Consider the following 15,349-nt stretch of genomic DNA (forward strand, 5'->3'; position numbering starts at 1 on the left):
TCGTTTACTTAAGACGATTGATAGACGCTATATTGAATATAGCGGTAGTGTGGAATGTGAGCGATTTTTTTATTCTCGCACCTTTAAAAATATACGATATTTCTTAATCGCGCGACATTTTTATTAGTTCGACGAGGAAGTAGAAATACGAGGGCTCATAAATATACAACGTCGGCGCTGGCTGCGGAGGCAGAGACGTACGCGACGACAATTCATAGATCTGTTGTGGGCCGATAGGCCCGTGTATCGCAAATGGGATAGATACAACGAGTATCTCTTCATGGATATCTTTCACTTGAGAAGATTGTTCGATATGGAGCCTCTCCTCCCCGAACACGCGCACTTCTTGTCCGAAGAATCGGACGAGGACGACGCCGAATCGCCGATAGAGTGGCGGAGCGGTAGCATGAGCTCCGTAGACGTTTAATCGGGGTACGTATCTCTTTTCGCCTAATACGCTTCGACGACGCGCGTTCTCTCTCTCATTCCACGTATTTTGATACGATCTATTAATACGATATTTTATATTTCAGACGTCTCGATTCCGGGATTTTGGACGACTCCGATTCGCCTTCCCTCTCGAATTCCGCGCGACGACTACCCCGCATATACGTACGTAGCATTATACTTTATCCAGCTAATATTTAGAACTACCACTTACGCTTCTACGTTACTACTCATTAGCCATATCGTTTGTTTTTTTACGCATTACGCTCTTACATATGATTTTACGATTACGCATTACGATTATACATATTACGTTTGTATTATTACTATCACTTTATGTATGTCGCGCTTATGTACAATAAACGCTCGAAGTTTTAAAAAAGAAAGATAATTTTTTTTCGATTCCCGCGCGCCTAGACGCATCTCCTCCCTCCCTCCTCCTTCTCCTCTCGACCGACGCTTCCTCGCGCTTTCGGGAAGCGAAGCGAAGCGAAGCATCGCCGGAAGACGCGCGCGCGCGCGTCCGATAGTTCGCGATCGTCTCGATCCCCGCGCGCTCGCCCGTCCTCGCCGCCGCTCGCACGCTCGCGAGAGCCATGACGCGCGTCGCGCTATCGCTCGCGCTATCGATGTCTCTGTTCGTCGCTGCGACGACGCTGACCGACGGCGACGTCGTGGAAGCGTCTCGTTATCTGCGGACCTACGGCTTTCTGGAGAACGACGAGAATCAGCAGTCGTCGTCGTTGGACAACGCGACTTCCCTGAGCAACGCGCTGTCGTTGTTTCAGGAGTACTACGGTCTGCCGGGAAACGATTCGCGTCATGCGCAGACCGCGATGCGGCGTCGCGGACATTCACGCTTACAGCCCGTTGTCGCAAAAGTGGCCGAAGACGCATCTCACGTGGAACTTCAGACTAGCGGGCAGAGATACTCTGCGCACGACTCAGACCGCGTTCGCTCTATGGTCCGAGCAATCCTCCCTGATGTTCTCGCGCGACACGTTACGACCCGATATACTGATATCCTATCAATCGGGCCGTCACGCGTACGAGAACAACGAGAACGGGGACGCGTCCGTCACCGTTCACGGGTCCGGGAGCGGCTGTCGCTCACGCGTTCTTTCCGACGGAGCTAGCCAATCACGTGACCGAGGTACACGTCGACGAGACGGAACCGTGGCACATCACGCTGACGAGACCTCCGTCGGACAAGTTGTATCTCCTTCAGACGCTGATGCACGAGATCGGTCACACTCTGGGTCTGACTCATAGCCTGAGCGAAGATTCCGTCATGTACGCGTATACGCTTTCGGAGGACAGACGGTTTCCGCTTAGACTGAGCATAGAGGACGTTATAAGTATACGAAATCTCTACGGATCGCGGGAAACCTCGACTCCGACGATCGTCGGCACTAGTTCGACGACGACGACGATGACGACGACTACGACGACTACGCCGACGCCGACGACTACGAAGACGACGACGACGACGCTCGCTCCCGCCAATACCGTAGATCTGTGCGCCTTGACGCGCATAGACGGAGCGTTAATCATGAATCATCGCTTGTACGTCGCACGTAAACGCAACATATGGCCGATCGATATGAAAGAGAGACGCTACGGCGCGCCCTTCTCGTTCGCCGACTACTTCAAGTTTCTTCCCCGCAATCTCACTCGCATATCGGCCATGTATCAGAGATCCTCGGGCGACGTCGTGATATTCGCGGGCGACTCCATTTACCTCGCCGATTCGAATTTTCAACTTAAAATAGGATGGCCGATTTCCGTCGAATACGTCGGATTTCCGCGCAAGGCTAGGATAAACGCCGCGATAAACACGCACGCTGAACGCAGCTACGATCATATACAACGACAATAAGATAGCCAAGATGAACAATTGCACGATGACGACTGCGAGACACGGCGCTCTGTGGGATACGTTTTCGGGGATACCGTCCGCGATAACGGCGGCCTTTCGTTACGCCGATTCCTCAAGAAACGCGAATATTACGCGTACAGCGAATTCACCGATGCGATAACCTCGGCTGGTCCCTTCGAACTTCGTGTACTGGGAATAGAATGTCCCGCCGAAGGCATTCTGCATCAATTGCGCGAAATCGTATCCAAGATATATCGTCTGGAATACGCGTCCGTCAAGAGACCGGACGACGACGGCGACGATGAGGAAGACCTTGAAATCTAACGTTAAGATTATATTTAACACGTCGTTCTATACCGCTTCCGCTGCATTAATTAACGCGTATAACGCATACGCCACGAGAGAAAGATATCGAAATGGCGATTGAAAACGAGTATATAAGACGCGCCTCGATCGCGGCGCGCGACATTTCTCGTGGTACTCGAGGTTAACGCGCGTCTGAGTCTAAGCGAGCGTCTCCGACGAATCTCTCTCTCTCCGCGATAACCGAGGTTAACGGCGTCGCGGTGTTTCCCACGAGCATCGAATCCTTCTTCGCGAGACCGATCATGTTCGCGGGACTCGGACAGGAGTATCGCTTCAGGGATCAATCGGCGACGTCCGCAGCGCCGTCGGCGCCGATCACGCCATCCCGACTAACCATCGAGACGACCACGCAGCTTCCGCCAAAGACGAGGACGCTCCCCGCGACCGTTGCGATACTCCGCCCGTAGTCAAGAAAGCCAGACTGTACACCGAGGACGAGTGAGTATGCGCTTCGCGAGTTATCTCGCGCGAATGCTCCGACTCTCGGTTCCCGCCGCAATATCGCGTCGACTTTTTTTCATCTCCGACAGGTGGGTCAGAAATTGGCTGTTCAAACGCGAAATCAATTTCGCGAAACATTCGATTCGCATATTAGAAAGACGATATCCGCTGACCAAAACGGCCTACAAGTACATCGACATCGCTATCGCCGTGAAACGAGAATCTCACGTCGATATCGCTCTAAGAGACTGCCATGGAAAAGAGATCTCGTTGATGCCGGACATGTGGAGAGATCTGCTCACTGCGCAACGACATACTGCGTATTTTGAGAACGACTTAGACGACGCCGTCGCGCGTCCTCCGACGTCCATAATCATCGGAACCGTGACGCTTCGATTCGGCAGGACAAATAACCTCAAAACGCTGCGATTCGAGACGGCGAAGAACCGCATAGCTATGTCGCACTCCACGGTGAAAGCGCTGTTCACTCTCGAGCTATGCGTGAATCGCATCGTCGCGTCGCTGACCAACGTACTCGAGGCTGTCGACAGCAAGCTGTCGCGTTTCATCGATATCGGGACGGAAACCGACCACCTCGGCGATATTCCGGAAGCGATTCGTCGACACGAGCATTTCAACGCGAATGACTTGATCGACTGCGAATTACACGCTCTGCTCTTTGGACTCTACTACAACTTGTAGATTCGACGAACAAAGCCGTCGTTCCGTCTCTCTCTATCTCACGCATCCGCCTCGCGTGTCCGTTCTACGCTCATAATATATGTATGCGCGTGCGACCAAAGCTGCCAGATCTCCGCCGCAAGCAACATGCAACACGGCGTGGAGGAGGTAATGAGGATGTGAGCGTAAGCGTACGTGTGAGCTCGGCGCTTCGGCTAGCTTCGGATAGTAGAAGAGGACAGAATACAGTCTTCTGTCTCCTTCCTACCAAACTGGCAACGGAAGACGGGCGACGCGCGACACTGCTCGCTTCTCGATATCTCAATGCGTGCGACAGCGTTAAATGTTTTTCCCTTATAGCTTTTTATATTATACACATATTTTTTAACTGATAAATATATTATACATTTATCAGTTGTAAGAAAATATCGATATATTTTTTCATGTGAAAAATTAAATGACATAATTCTTATAAACAAATGTGTGTGTATATATATATATATATATATATATATATATGTATATGTATATATATACATATATATATATATGTACATATGTACATATATATATATATATATATATATATATGTATATATATTCATTTTTAAGAATTATACGATTTGATTTTTTAATATGAAAAGATATATCATAATATTTTCTTACGATTAGCAAATATATATAATATATTGTTACGTCCCTGGTTTGAGTCGCGGTCGAGTCTGTCTTGAAAGAGGAAGAAGATCTCGTTGTCAAGGAATTGTTGATGGAGCAGCCGTCATTTGAGTCTGGAGCCAGCTGTCAAGCTGAGCGGTCGCGTTTGGATCCGCGGCTTATCGTTATCAATGTTCCGTGTTCTCTGTGTTGTGAATAATCCTGTGTTCAGTTAAAGCTCTTGCGTTCCTTTGCGTTTCTTCCGTGTTATTATTCACGAGTGCGCGAGTGCCGCGTGGTTAGCGTGTGCCAATCAGTTGTGTCGCGCGCGCGTATCTCGAGGTCGTCGCCGCGGGCGCAACATTTTGGGGGCTCGTCCGGGATCGACCGGACTGTGATCTTGTTGACGCTTTGAGCTGAGACGAAAATTTATTTCGTGTGGAAAATGGCGACGACAGAATTGCAAGATTTGGCGACGGGCGTCTCAATCAGGAAGAGGATACGAGCTGCGACTCCCGGACTATCAGCGAAGTCAAACACGCTCCGGGCAACTATGCCCGATTCAATGATTGCGCAGCGGACGACTGTAGAAACGAGCGAAAGAATCTCGAATAAACAGCTAAGTCGCCAATATTAAAAAAAATAATTATAGTTTTGTAGGAGCGGCTAGATCGCACGCGATCAGATCCGCATAGTTTGTAAAAGAATATTGAAATGTTTAAAGAATTTATTTTAAATAAACTGGTGTGTGTAAGTTAAGGCGGGCACGGATGTATCTTGGATAGGGGATTAATTCTTTCATTAGAATGCTTGGATGGCAGTATTCGTGATTTCCGGTGCTTGTTTTAATAATGGTTGTATTGGTTCTAATTATCTTTGAATGAATTGTAATTGGTAGAGTAATCCTCGAAGTGTTGTGGGAGGGATTCCCAAATTTATTTTGATTAGGGAATGGTTCTATATCCGAGGCCCGAAAAGAAAGTTTTGAATGAAAAAGTTTGGTGCTTGTTACTCGTTTAATTGTTTTTGTTGTTTAAGGAAAAGAAATTTTGGTGATAATTCCGAATTTGACAACGAGGAAGAAAGAAGGGTTAAGGAAGGAGAGAGAAAGACGACGATTACCGGAAGGGATGAAGGCTGCCTCACCCACGGTTTTTGACCCGTGGTTTTCCCGTGAGTCTTCGGGCGAATGCCGAGGCAGGGGCCTGAGAAGTTCTCTTGAGAGAACGGAGGGTCCACGGGAAGATACCCTCCTCTGGCCTGAAGATTTTAGTCTTTGGAGGAAATTTGTGGAATCACTGGAGTCGTTTGGTCCTAAGAAGGTGTGCAGTTCGGTAACCTGGAACAGCAGTTCAGGGAGAACATGGAAGCACATCGGGAACTATAATTCGATCAGATTCCTGAAGAAACTTGCCATTTTGTGATTGGCGGGACGACAATCTTTCGAAGAGGAGGGCAAGTGTTACGTCCCTGGTTTGAGTCGCGGTCGAGTCTGTCTTGAAAGAGGAAGAAGATCTCGTTGTCAAGGAATTGTTGATGGAGCAGCCGTCATTTGAGTCGGAAGCCAGCTGTCAAGCTGAGCGGTCGCGTTTCGATCCGCGGCTTATCGTTATCAATGTTCCGTGTTCTCTGTGTTGTGAATAATCCTGTGTTCAGTTATTAAAGTTCTTGCGTTCCTTTAAACCGTGTTATTATTCACGAGTGCGCGGGTGCCGCGTGGTTAGCGTGTGCCGATCGGTTGTGTCGTGCGCGCGTATCTCGAGGTCGTCGCCGCAAGCGCAACAATATTTACCAGTTATAAAAATATGTATTATAACAAGCTAAAAAAGAAAAACGTTTAACGCTGTCGTACGTATCGAGATATCGAGACGCAAGCAGCGTCGAAAATTTATGTGCTCGTTATATATCGAGCGGAAAGAACGAATTGTCAATTAACATCGTAGCGCAGTGGGTAAGGCGCCTGATCAGTACGCTGCCTGTCGCTGGTTCAAATCTTACCAATGAGTTTTTTTTATCTTATTATTGTGCTATATATTTTTATTAATTTAACAGACAAATTAGTATTTTAATTATAAAATATATTTAAAAATCATTGAATTAATTTATTTGCTATGCAATGAGAACTATAAATAAATGTTTATTTCATAAAAAAATATTAATTCAATGATTTTTAAATATATTTTATAATTAAAATACTAATTTGTCTGTTAAAATAATAAAAATATATAGCACAATAATAAGATAAAAAAAATTCAAAGGTAAGATTTGAACCAGCGACAGGCAGCGTACTAATCAGGCGCCTTACCCACTACGCTATGCTTCTTTCCGCTCGATATATAACGAGCATATAAATTTTCGACGCTGCTTGCGTCTCGATATCTCGATACGTATGACAGCGTTAAACGTTTTTCTCTTTTAGCTTGTTATATTAGATATTTTTATAACTGGTAAATATATTATATATATTAGCTAATCGTAAGAAAATATTATGATATATCTTTTCATATTAAAAAATCAAATCATATAATTCTTAAAAATGAATATATATACATATATATATATATATATATATATATATATATATATATACATTTGTTTATAAGAATTGTCATTTAATTTTTCACATGAAAAAATATATCGATATTTTCTTACAACTGATAAATGTATAATATATTTATCAGTTAAAAAATATATTTAATAGATTAATATTTATCAGTCAAAAAATATGTGTGTAATATAAAAAGCAATAAGGGAAAAACATTTAACGCTGTCGCACGCATTGAGATATCGAAAAGCGAGCAGCGTCGCGCGTCGCCCGTCTTTCGTTGCCAGCTTGGTAGGAAGGAGACAGAAGACTGTATTCTGTCCTCTTCTACTATCCGAAGCTAGCCGAAGCGCCGAGCTCACACGTACGCTTACACATCCTCATTACCCCCTTCACGCCGTGTTGCATGTTGCTTGCGGAGGAGATCTGGCAGCTTTGCGTGCGACGAATAAACGATGTAATACGAATACGACCTTGTCCTCGCGCTCTCGACCTATATACCTATGTATGTATGTATGTAACGTGAATCGAACAGAATAAAAATTTTACATGAAATTTATCTCTCTCCTCAATTTACGTCGAATTTATCTCTCTCTTTCGTTAACGTCGACTTTATCTCTATCTTTCCCTCGCACGCGTCCGAAACAACGCGAGCCGACGGAAACGTCAGCGGTCGCCTATCGCATATCGCTCTTTTCTAAGCGCGCGCGACTAGAACGTCGCAAATTGACGGAAACATCCGCGGTCGCCTATCGCGCGCGCCTAACGCGCCGTATCTAGGGACGCTCCTGACGCGTCGTATCTAAGGACGAACGCGCGCTCCATCCCCCTCTCGCTCGCGCTACCTCCGTCCTTCTCGCTCGCTGTCTCGATCGCGCCCCCGACCCGCTCGCTCCCCCGCGCCCTCCCCCCTCGCCACGCCCTCCGCCACGCGCGCCCACCCCCCGCGGCGTGACGTCACGACTCGCGCCGTTTACCCACCCGACGGCGAGCGGCTCCCCTCGCCCTACTTACCCCCCACGCTTCCCCTCTGCCGACACCTTGCCCCTCAGATATCATTCTATCTCTCTCGCTCTTACGGCGCTCTCTCTCGCACCAATGGAAAAAGTGGCTCCGGAACGGCCCCTCCTCCCTACTAATTTCTTTTCGCTGTACGTCGATGGCACGCAAATTTTCAGTAGACCTTTGCAACCAGTTTTCTCCGTAGAAGAACCGCTTTACATCGAAGCTTATCAAACGCTTTTTTCGGGAACAGGTATTCATTTTTTGAACGAAGAAAATTCTATAAGCAGAGACGATTATTTCAAAGGATATACTTTATTCGCTTTTGATCTTACTCCCGATCTATCCGCTAATTGCGCTGGACATTGGAATCTCGTCAAACATGGTAGTTTACGAGTAGGTATACAAGGGGAGTTCTAACGCAGGGATCTCAGGGGGGTGAGGGGCGGGGGGAACCGCGGGGGTAATGACGTCACGCGGGAGGGGTAATGACGTCACGCGGGGGGGGTGTGGTGACGTCACGCGGGGGAGGGTGATAACGTCACGCGGGGGAGGGGTAATGACGTCGTGCGGGGGGACCTCCCCGGTACACCCCTCCCCCAATATAAGTAACAGCTCTCGCGGTATCCCCCCCTCCTCACCCCCTCACCCCCAATATAAGTAATTCTAGATTTTTTCCGTTGGACGTATCCTTATCTCTCTCTCATTGAATTACTCGTCGCGCGAATTTATAAACAGTATAAACAAACGGCGACCCCCAGAATCATCTTCCACGATTTTTTCTCGGAAGGAATGCAACGCGTATCAGCGCCGATGTTCGGCTGCTTTGCGCCTTTGTTTCAAAGATAAGAAAGAATTAGATGAAATATGTATATAAGGAGAATTGGATGTTTTATCGCAAGTATAAGTAATATTATATTACATACCCGGTTATCGCAAGAATAAGTAATATTATATTACATACCCGGTTATCGCAATGATAAGTAATATTGTATTACATACCCTAACGCGTCGGGACATGTTTTAGCAAACAAAATAGCTCTCCCCGGTACACCCCCTCACCCCCCTTACCCCAATATAAGTAACAGCTCTCGCGGTATTCCCCCCCTCCTCACCCCCTCACCCCCAATATAAGTAATTCTAGATTTATTCCGTTTGACGTATCCTTATCTCTCTCTCTCTCTCGCATTGAATTACTCGTCACGCGAATTTATAAACAATATAAACAACGGTATTCCTTTGAAGAGGATTAGATTTTGAGGCTGACTAACGCGTCGGGACATGTTTCTTCACGGATATTACATTACGGTGAGCGCCGATGTCCGGCTGCTGGAATTTATAAACAGATAACTAATACTACGATATCTTTTATCTTAGGGTTGCTAAGATTACCTTTTCTTTGGCGGTATCACCCCCATACGCGGAATTACGAGCGCCGATACTCGGCCGCTGGAATTTATAAACAGATATCTAATACTACGATAGATATTTCGAAGAATTATCTGAGGGATGGGGATCTTGGAAGTGGCGCTTATCAACGTTTCGGAGAAAATTTCATCATACGTTGAATAGGAACAAAGGGTTGGACGAAATATATATTGAGGACTGCTACCGTGTTAAACCATAATACGAATTGAGAGCGCATAGATCGGTCGAAAAGAGCAATTACTTGTTGCAAGTGCTCCATAGAAAACTGTGACGTAGTGTTTTAAAAGTGTGAAAAAGACAGGAAGAAAATGGAAAACATCGAGCAGACTGAACGCGACCTGGTGGAGCAGTCCCGCCAAATTGCCACCTTGGGCGAGTATGTTGCATGGCTGCAGCGTTGCGAGGAATTTATCAAACAGCTCGAAGAACGCAGCCGTGTCAAGCGTCCGCGACTCTCGATCGGAAGTAGACAGTCTCTGGTGACTAAAATCGCGCGACTCGAAGGTGCAAAGACTCGATTGCAGAGACGGTTTATACCCAGCGGTGGTGATTACAGCGGCGACAATAACGCGGAAAGACTCGTTTGGCGAGAGATCGATACCGCGTTCGATAGTCGTATTCTGACCGGTGCTGTGATTAACACAAACTATATCGAACCTCGTCAATTTCTCGAGGATGCCAAAGACATCGTGCTCGAGCAAGTGCAAGACGTTATAAAAACACACAACAGTGTAAAAGTGAACACTATATTCAACGGTGAATTTGTGTCGGGTGATAAGCGTGCGAATAAAAGTATCAATACGAGAAACTGTGAACTCTTTCGCACGTCCGATTTACACGAGTGGTACGAGCGTCGCATTATCGAGCCCACCCTAGCATCGTTGGAAGAATTTCAGGAACGCGATAGTGGTTGGGCATTGTCGCGAATACAGAATTTGACTGTTAATGTAAATAAATATAATTCTATGCGCGCGGGATGTTATATTAAATTGCCGCGAGAAATTACGGCGAAGAAAGCGGTGGTTAACGTGCAATCCAGAGACAATGCGTGTTTCGCGTGGGCAGTGGTGGCCGCTCTATACCCCGTTGAAAGAGACACGAATCGGGAATCTTCATATCCTCACTATACGACGGTGTTAAATGTACAAAATATTGAGTTTCCAGTGACGTTGAACCAACTAAAAAAATTTGAACTTACAAACAATATCTCGATCAACATGTACAGCATCGAGAAAGAGAACAACATTGTTCCGATACGTCTTTCGGAGCAGAAACGAGATAAGCACGTCAACTTGTTGTACGTGGAAGACGGTAACAGCGTCGGACATTTCGCATGGATCAAAAATCTATCGCGACTTGTCAGTTCACAGTTGAGAAAACACAACGGTCAAAGATATATCTGTGATCGGTACGTATAATTTAAATAGTTTATGTAATTATAAAATATATAATGCATTGCATAAATCTTTAATTTAAATATTTTTTACAGATGTTTACATTACTTTAGTTCGAACGACAAGTTGCAGTCACACATGGTCGACTGCGGGGAGATGAACGAATGCGCTATCCGATTGCCGAGCGACAATGACAAGTGGCTCGAGTTCAACAACACGAGGAAAGAGCGGCTTCCATTTGTGATCTATGCCGATTTGGAATGCGTTTTGACCAAGATGGAGGAGGAAGAACAACAAAATGTGTACCAACATCACCAAGTATTTAGCATAGCGTATTATATGCATTGTTCGTTCGACGACTCGTTATCCGTTTATAATTCTCACCATAGCGCCGATTGCGTTTCGTGGTTCACTGAAGAACTTAAAAATTTAGCAATTCGCGTTAAGACTATTTTAACAACAAATGTCCCCAAGGTAGATTTAACATCCGAAGAGTGGGAAAAATTTCACAGTGCAACGCATTGTCATATATGTGAAAAATTGTTTACGCAAGAAGACGATACGCGTGTACACGATCATTGTCATTTGACCGGGCGATATAGGGGTCCCGCGCACTCAAATTGCAATCTAAATTACAAAGAATCTTTTTGCATTCCCATAGTCTTTCACAATTTATCCGGTTACGACGCGCATTTTATTATCAAGGATATAGCCACGGCGTTCGAAGGGGAAATCGAATTACTTCCGATAACCAAGGAAAAATATATTTCGTTTACGAAAAATGTTGACCTTAAGGAAGACAAAAAAAAATCATGGAAAAATCATATAAAATTACGCTTCATCGATTCGTACAAATTTCTTACGGCAAGTCTCGACAAATTGGCATCTTATCTAGACAAAGACAAACTCAAAATTTTAAAATCGAAATTTCAAAATTTATCTGCAGAAAATTTCAGTTTATTAACACGGAAAGGCGTCTTTCCGTACGAATACGTCAACTCTGTAGATAGGTTGCAAGATACATGTTTACCACCGCGCGAATCATTTTACAGTTCCTTGACCGGTGAAACTATATCCGAGAGCGATTACGCGCACGCCGAGAATATCTGGACGCGATTCTCCATTCGAACGCTAGGCGAATATAGCGATTTGTACCTGAAAATCGATGTCTTGTTATTAGCCGATATTTTTGAAAACTTTCGCGATAGTTGCATCAAAAGTTACGGACTCGACCCCGCGTATTACTATACTCTCCCCGGATACACGTGGGATGCCATGTTGAAGCATACAAAGATTACGTTCGAATTGCTTACCGACATCGACATGGTCATGTTTATCGAACGCGGTATACGCGGTGGTCTGAGCCAATGTTCCAAACACAATCTCCGTGGCTTCGCAATTATATCGAATTAAATACACAGTTTAGAACACTTGCGAAAAATGATTTTGAAAAAAATTTATATAAACTGATGAATAACGCGGTATTTGGCAAAACGATGGAAAATGTGCGTAATCGCGTCGATGTAAAATTATTAACAAAGTGGGACGGACGATACGGCGCAGAAGCGATGATCGCCAAACCAAATTTCCATAGTCGAAGCGTTTTTTCGGAAAATTTAATCGCCGTAGAATTGCGCAAATTGAAAGTAAAATTTTATAAACCAATTTACACACACGTCGGTATGTGCATACTCGACATATCGAAAGAGTGTCTGTACGAATTTCACCACGAGTACATGTCTCCCCTGTATCGCGACAAATGTAAGATCATGTACACCGACATCTAATATATCACGTCGAGTGCGTCGATGTGTACGAGAACATGAAGCGCGATATCGCTAGATTCGATACGAGCGATTATGCTGCGAACAATGCGTACGGTATACCGCTCGTGAATAAAAAAGTGCCGGGCTTGATGAAGGATGAAAATAACGGTGCGATAATGACCGAATTCGTCGGGCTTAGAGCAAAAATGTACGCGTAACGAGTCGATGGTAAGACAGACACAAAAAAGGCAAAAGGCGTCAAGAGCAACGTTGTCGCGGTAACATTCGACGATTACACGCGGTGTTTGCACGATGAGATTGAAATGACGAGACAACAGTCCTGTATAAGATCTAAATTGCATGAAGTATACACAATTCGCGAGACGAAAATTGCTCTGAGCCCGTACGATGACAAGCGGTGTATCGTACCCGAAACCACCGATATGCTACCGTGTGTGTGTGTGTGTGTGGGGACATTATAGGATAACTTTATAAAATATAAAATTATTTAACCGTGTACATTTTTGTATCATAGCGCATGCGAGAGAGAGATTACTATACTTATTCTATCTAAGTGCGAGAGAGAAAGAGATAGCGTGAAAGAACAATGACACATGCCGAAGATATCGCGAGACTTATGATTAACGCGCGAGAGAGAGAGCGTAACGAAGATATCGCGAGACATACAACTAGCGCGCGCGAGAGAGAGAGAGAGAGAGATGCCAAAGGATGGGAGCGCAACGAAAGGTGTATAAATAAATGTTTCTTTCTACAATAAAAATATAAATTTATTATAAATGTGTTAATGAATACATTTGTGTGTGTGTGTGTGTGTGTGTGTTATACTAATAAAAGAAATAGTAATAAAAATTTAAAAATAATATAATAATTATAATTATAATACCTGCTATGTACAGGCTGCTAATAACTGCAATTACATGTACGGTTCTAGCATGTTATCACGATCTTCAGGGTCTCGATCAGGGTTTTCAGTAAAAGGAGGTGATATAAAATGCAGTTTGATCAAATTAAGCGCATACATATCGAAATGTAGTACCAGGAGTTCGCTCATGTTATGAGTTCTGCTCAGTATGTTGTACACACATATGTACATTGGAAAACATTCATCGCAATCATCGATGGGCTGCACCGTTGTTATCACCTTCTTACATCTTCGGCAGTGCTCCATAGTGAAGGGTCCGTCGCAAAACTCATTTGGCAAAAAGGTTTTACTTGATGCCGGTGAAAAATTCCCGGAAAGCAAGTTATGCAAAATTTCATTTCCGGAAACAGTGGTGGAGCCTTTAAAACACGACCATAGACCTTCACACACATTGCATTACGCAATCCGCGGAGTAGCGGGTTGCACAGGGGGGGTCTGCATGTTACTGGGGGGCACATGCTAATGTGAAAAAGATAAATAATCTCATTATCCGTTGTATTATTTCTTGTTCCTTATTTTCTTTTTCTTTATTTCTTACCTTCCTTCTTTTCTTTTTTATAATCTATTTAATCCGATATATAAGACTTCCTTCTGTTTGCTCGACACTCTTTTCAACCGTTCGCTCGACACTCTTTTCGACGCTATCTAATTCGATACTGACAGTTGCTCTGTTTCTTAAACGCTCACCACCTTCATCTCTACCATAGACCCTTTCCACTGTTTTCATTCCAATGTGATACTTGAAACGCGCTTACTCTCATATGTTTATTCTAATTATCATCCGTCGCTCTCCCGCTATCCATCTCTTTCTCTCTTACAATATTTTACGATTGTGTGTGTGTGTGTGTGTGTGTGTGTGTGTGTGTATTATACTATTAGAAGAAATATTATTTTTGTATATGTATCTCATATGTATATGTATTTCATATTTCATATATTGTATTATATACGATTATTGAGAAGAATGTATTAATAAAGATTTTTGTATTTTATATATTTCATGTATATTTTTATATGCTGTACATATTTTTTCTTGAAAAATAAACACTGTATGATTAATTAAATCACATTGTCCTTATGTATCCAAGAGTTGTGCGAATTGTCAAATCCCAGCCATTTCACGTAAACCTCGTCACCCCTCCTGCGCAGTACTTTCTCCACGAGATATACGTCCGGATAATTCGTGCGATGCAACTCGTGCTCGTAGAACGCTCCGGCGATAGATGTTTTGCGATAGTCCTCGAGTAAATAGCTTACGGGATTAGTATGCTGCACTTTTACAATTTTAAACACCTCGGTTGTCCAATTTGGCGTGTAACCCTTCTCGAAAATTGTCTTGTACTTGCTAACGCGTACCGAGTCACCTACTTTGAATTTCGCCGGACCCGCGATATTTACGCGGTTGTACACCGTAGTCAAGAGTCTTTCAGCGATCGCGGGGGTAACGTCGACGGATCGCATACCGATCGTTCGATGCTTGCGCGCGTTGTAATCCGATACGAGTCGCGGCAACGCGTTGATCCACTTGTAAGATCCGTTCAGCGTAAACATCTTCCACATGTCGTTTTTCAGCGTGCGATTGAATCGCTCAACGATCGATGCCTTCAATACCGAATACGTAGAATAGTGATTGATGTTATATTTTCGCACGAGCCGTTGCACGTCGGCATTATAAAATTCCTTCCCCTTATCGGTCTGTATGTTTTTCGGACACCTCTTGCTATCTCGAATTATCTCGGCGATAGCGTCAGCTGTCTCGCTTCCGCCTTTACTTTTGAGTGGTACAGCCCACGCGTGCTTGCT

The 15,349-nt window shown here is 44.5% G+C and overlaps 1 protein-coding gene and 1 pseudogene across 1 annotated transcript; both read left to right on the top strand.

Annotated features, from left to right (window-relative positions):
- Positions 1 to 1,076: 1,076 nt before the first annotated feature.
- LOC145973831 (uncharacterized) lies at positions 1,077 to 3,835 on the top strand (annotated as a pseudogene).
- Positions 3,836 to 5,598: 1,763 nt separating this feature from the next.
- LOC145973832 (uncharacterized) lies at positions 5,599 to 13,599 on the top strand. The gene is made up of 4 exons (XM_083103406.1): positions 5,599 to 5,802; positions 9,731 to 10,851; positions 10,933 to 11,169; positions 13,521 to 13,599. Exons 1-4 carry the CDS (start codon positions 5,599 to 5,601, stop codon positions 13,597 to 13,599), a joined length of 1,641 nt encoding a protein of 546 aa, XP_082959532.1.
- The last annotated feature ends 1,750 nt before the right edge of the window (positions 13,600 to 15,349 follow it).

The sequence above is a fragment of the Camponotus vicinus genome, unplaced genomic scaffold (genome assembly GCF_025532165.1).
Source record: "Camponotus vicinus isolate PSW18456_S1 unplaced genomic scaffold, iyCamVici1.0 SCAF_6, whole genome shotgun sequence".
NCBI lineage: Eukaryota > Metazoa > Arthropoda > Insecta > Hymenoptera > Formicidae > Camponotus > Camponotus vicinus.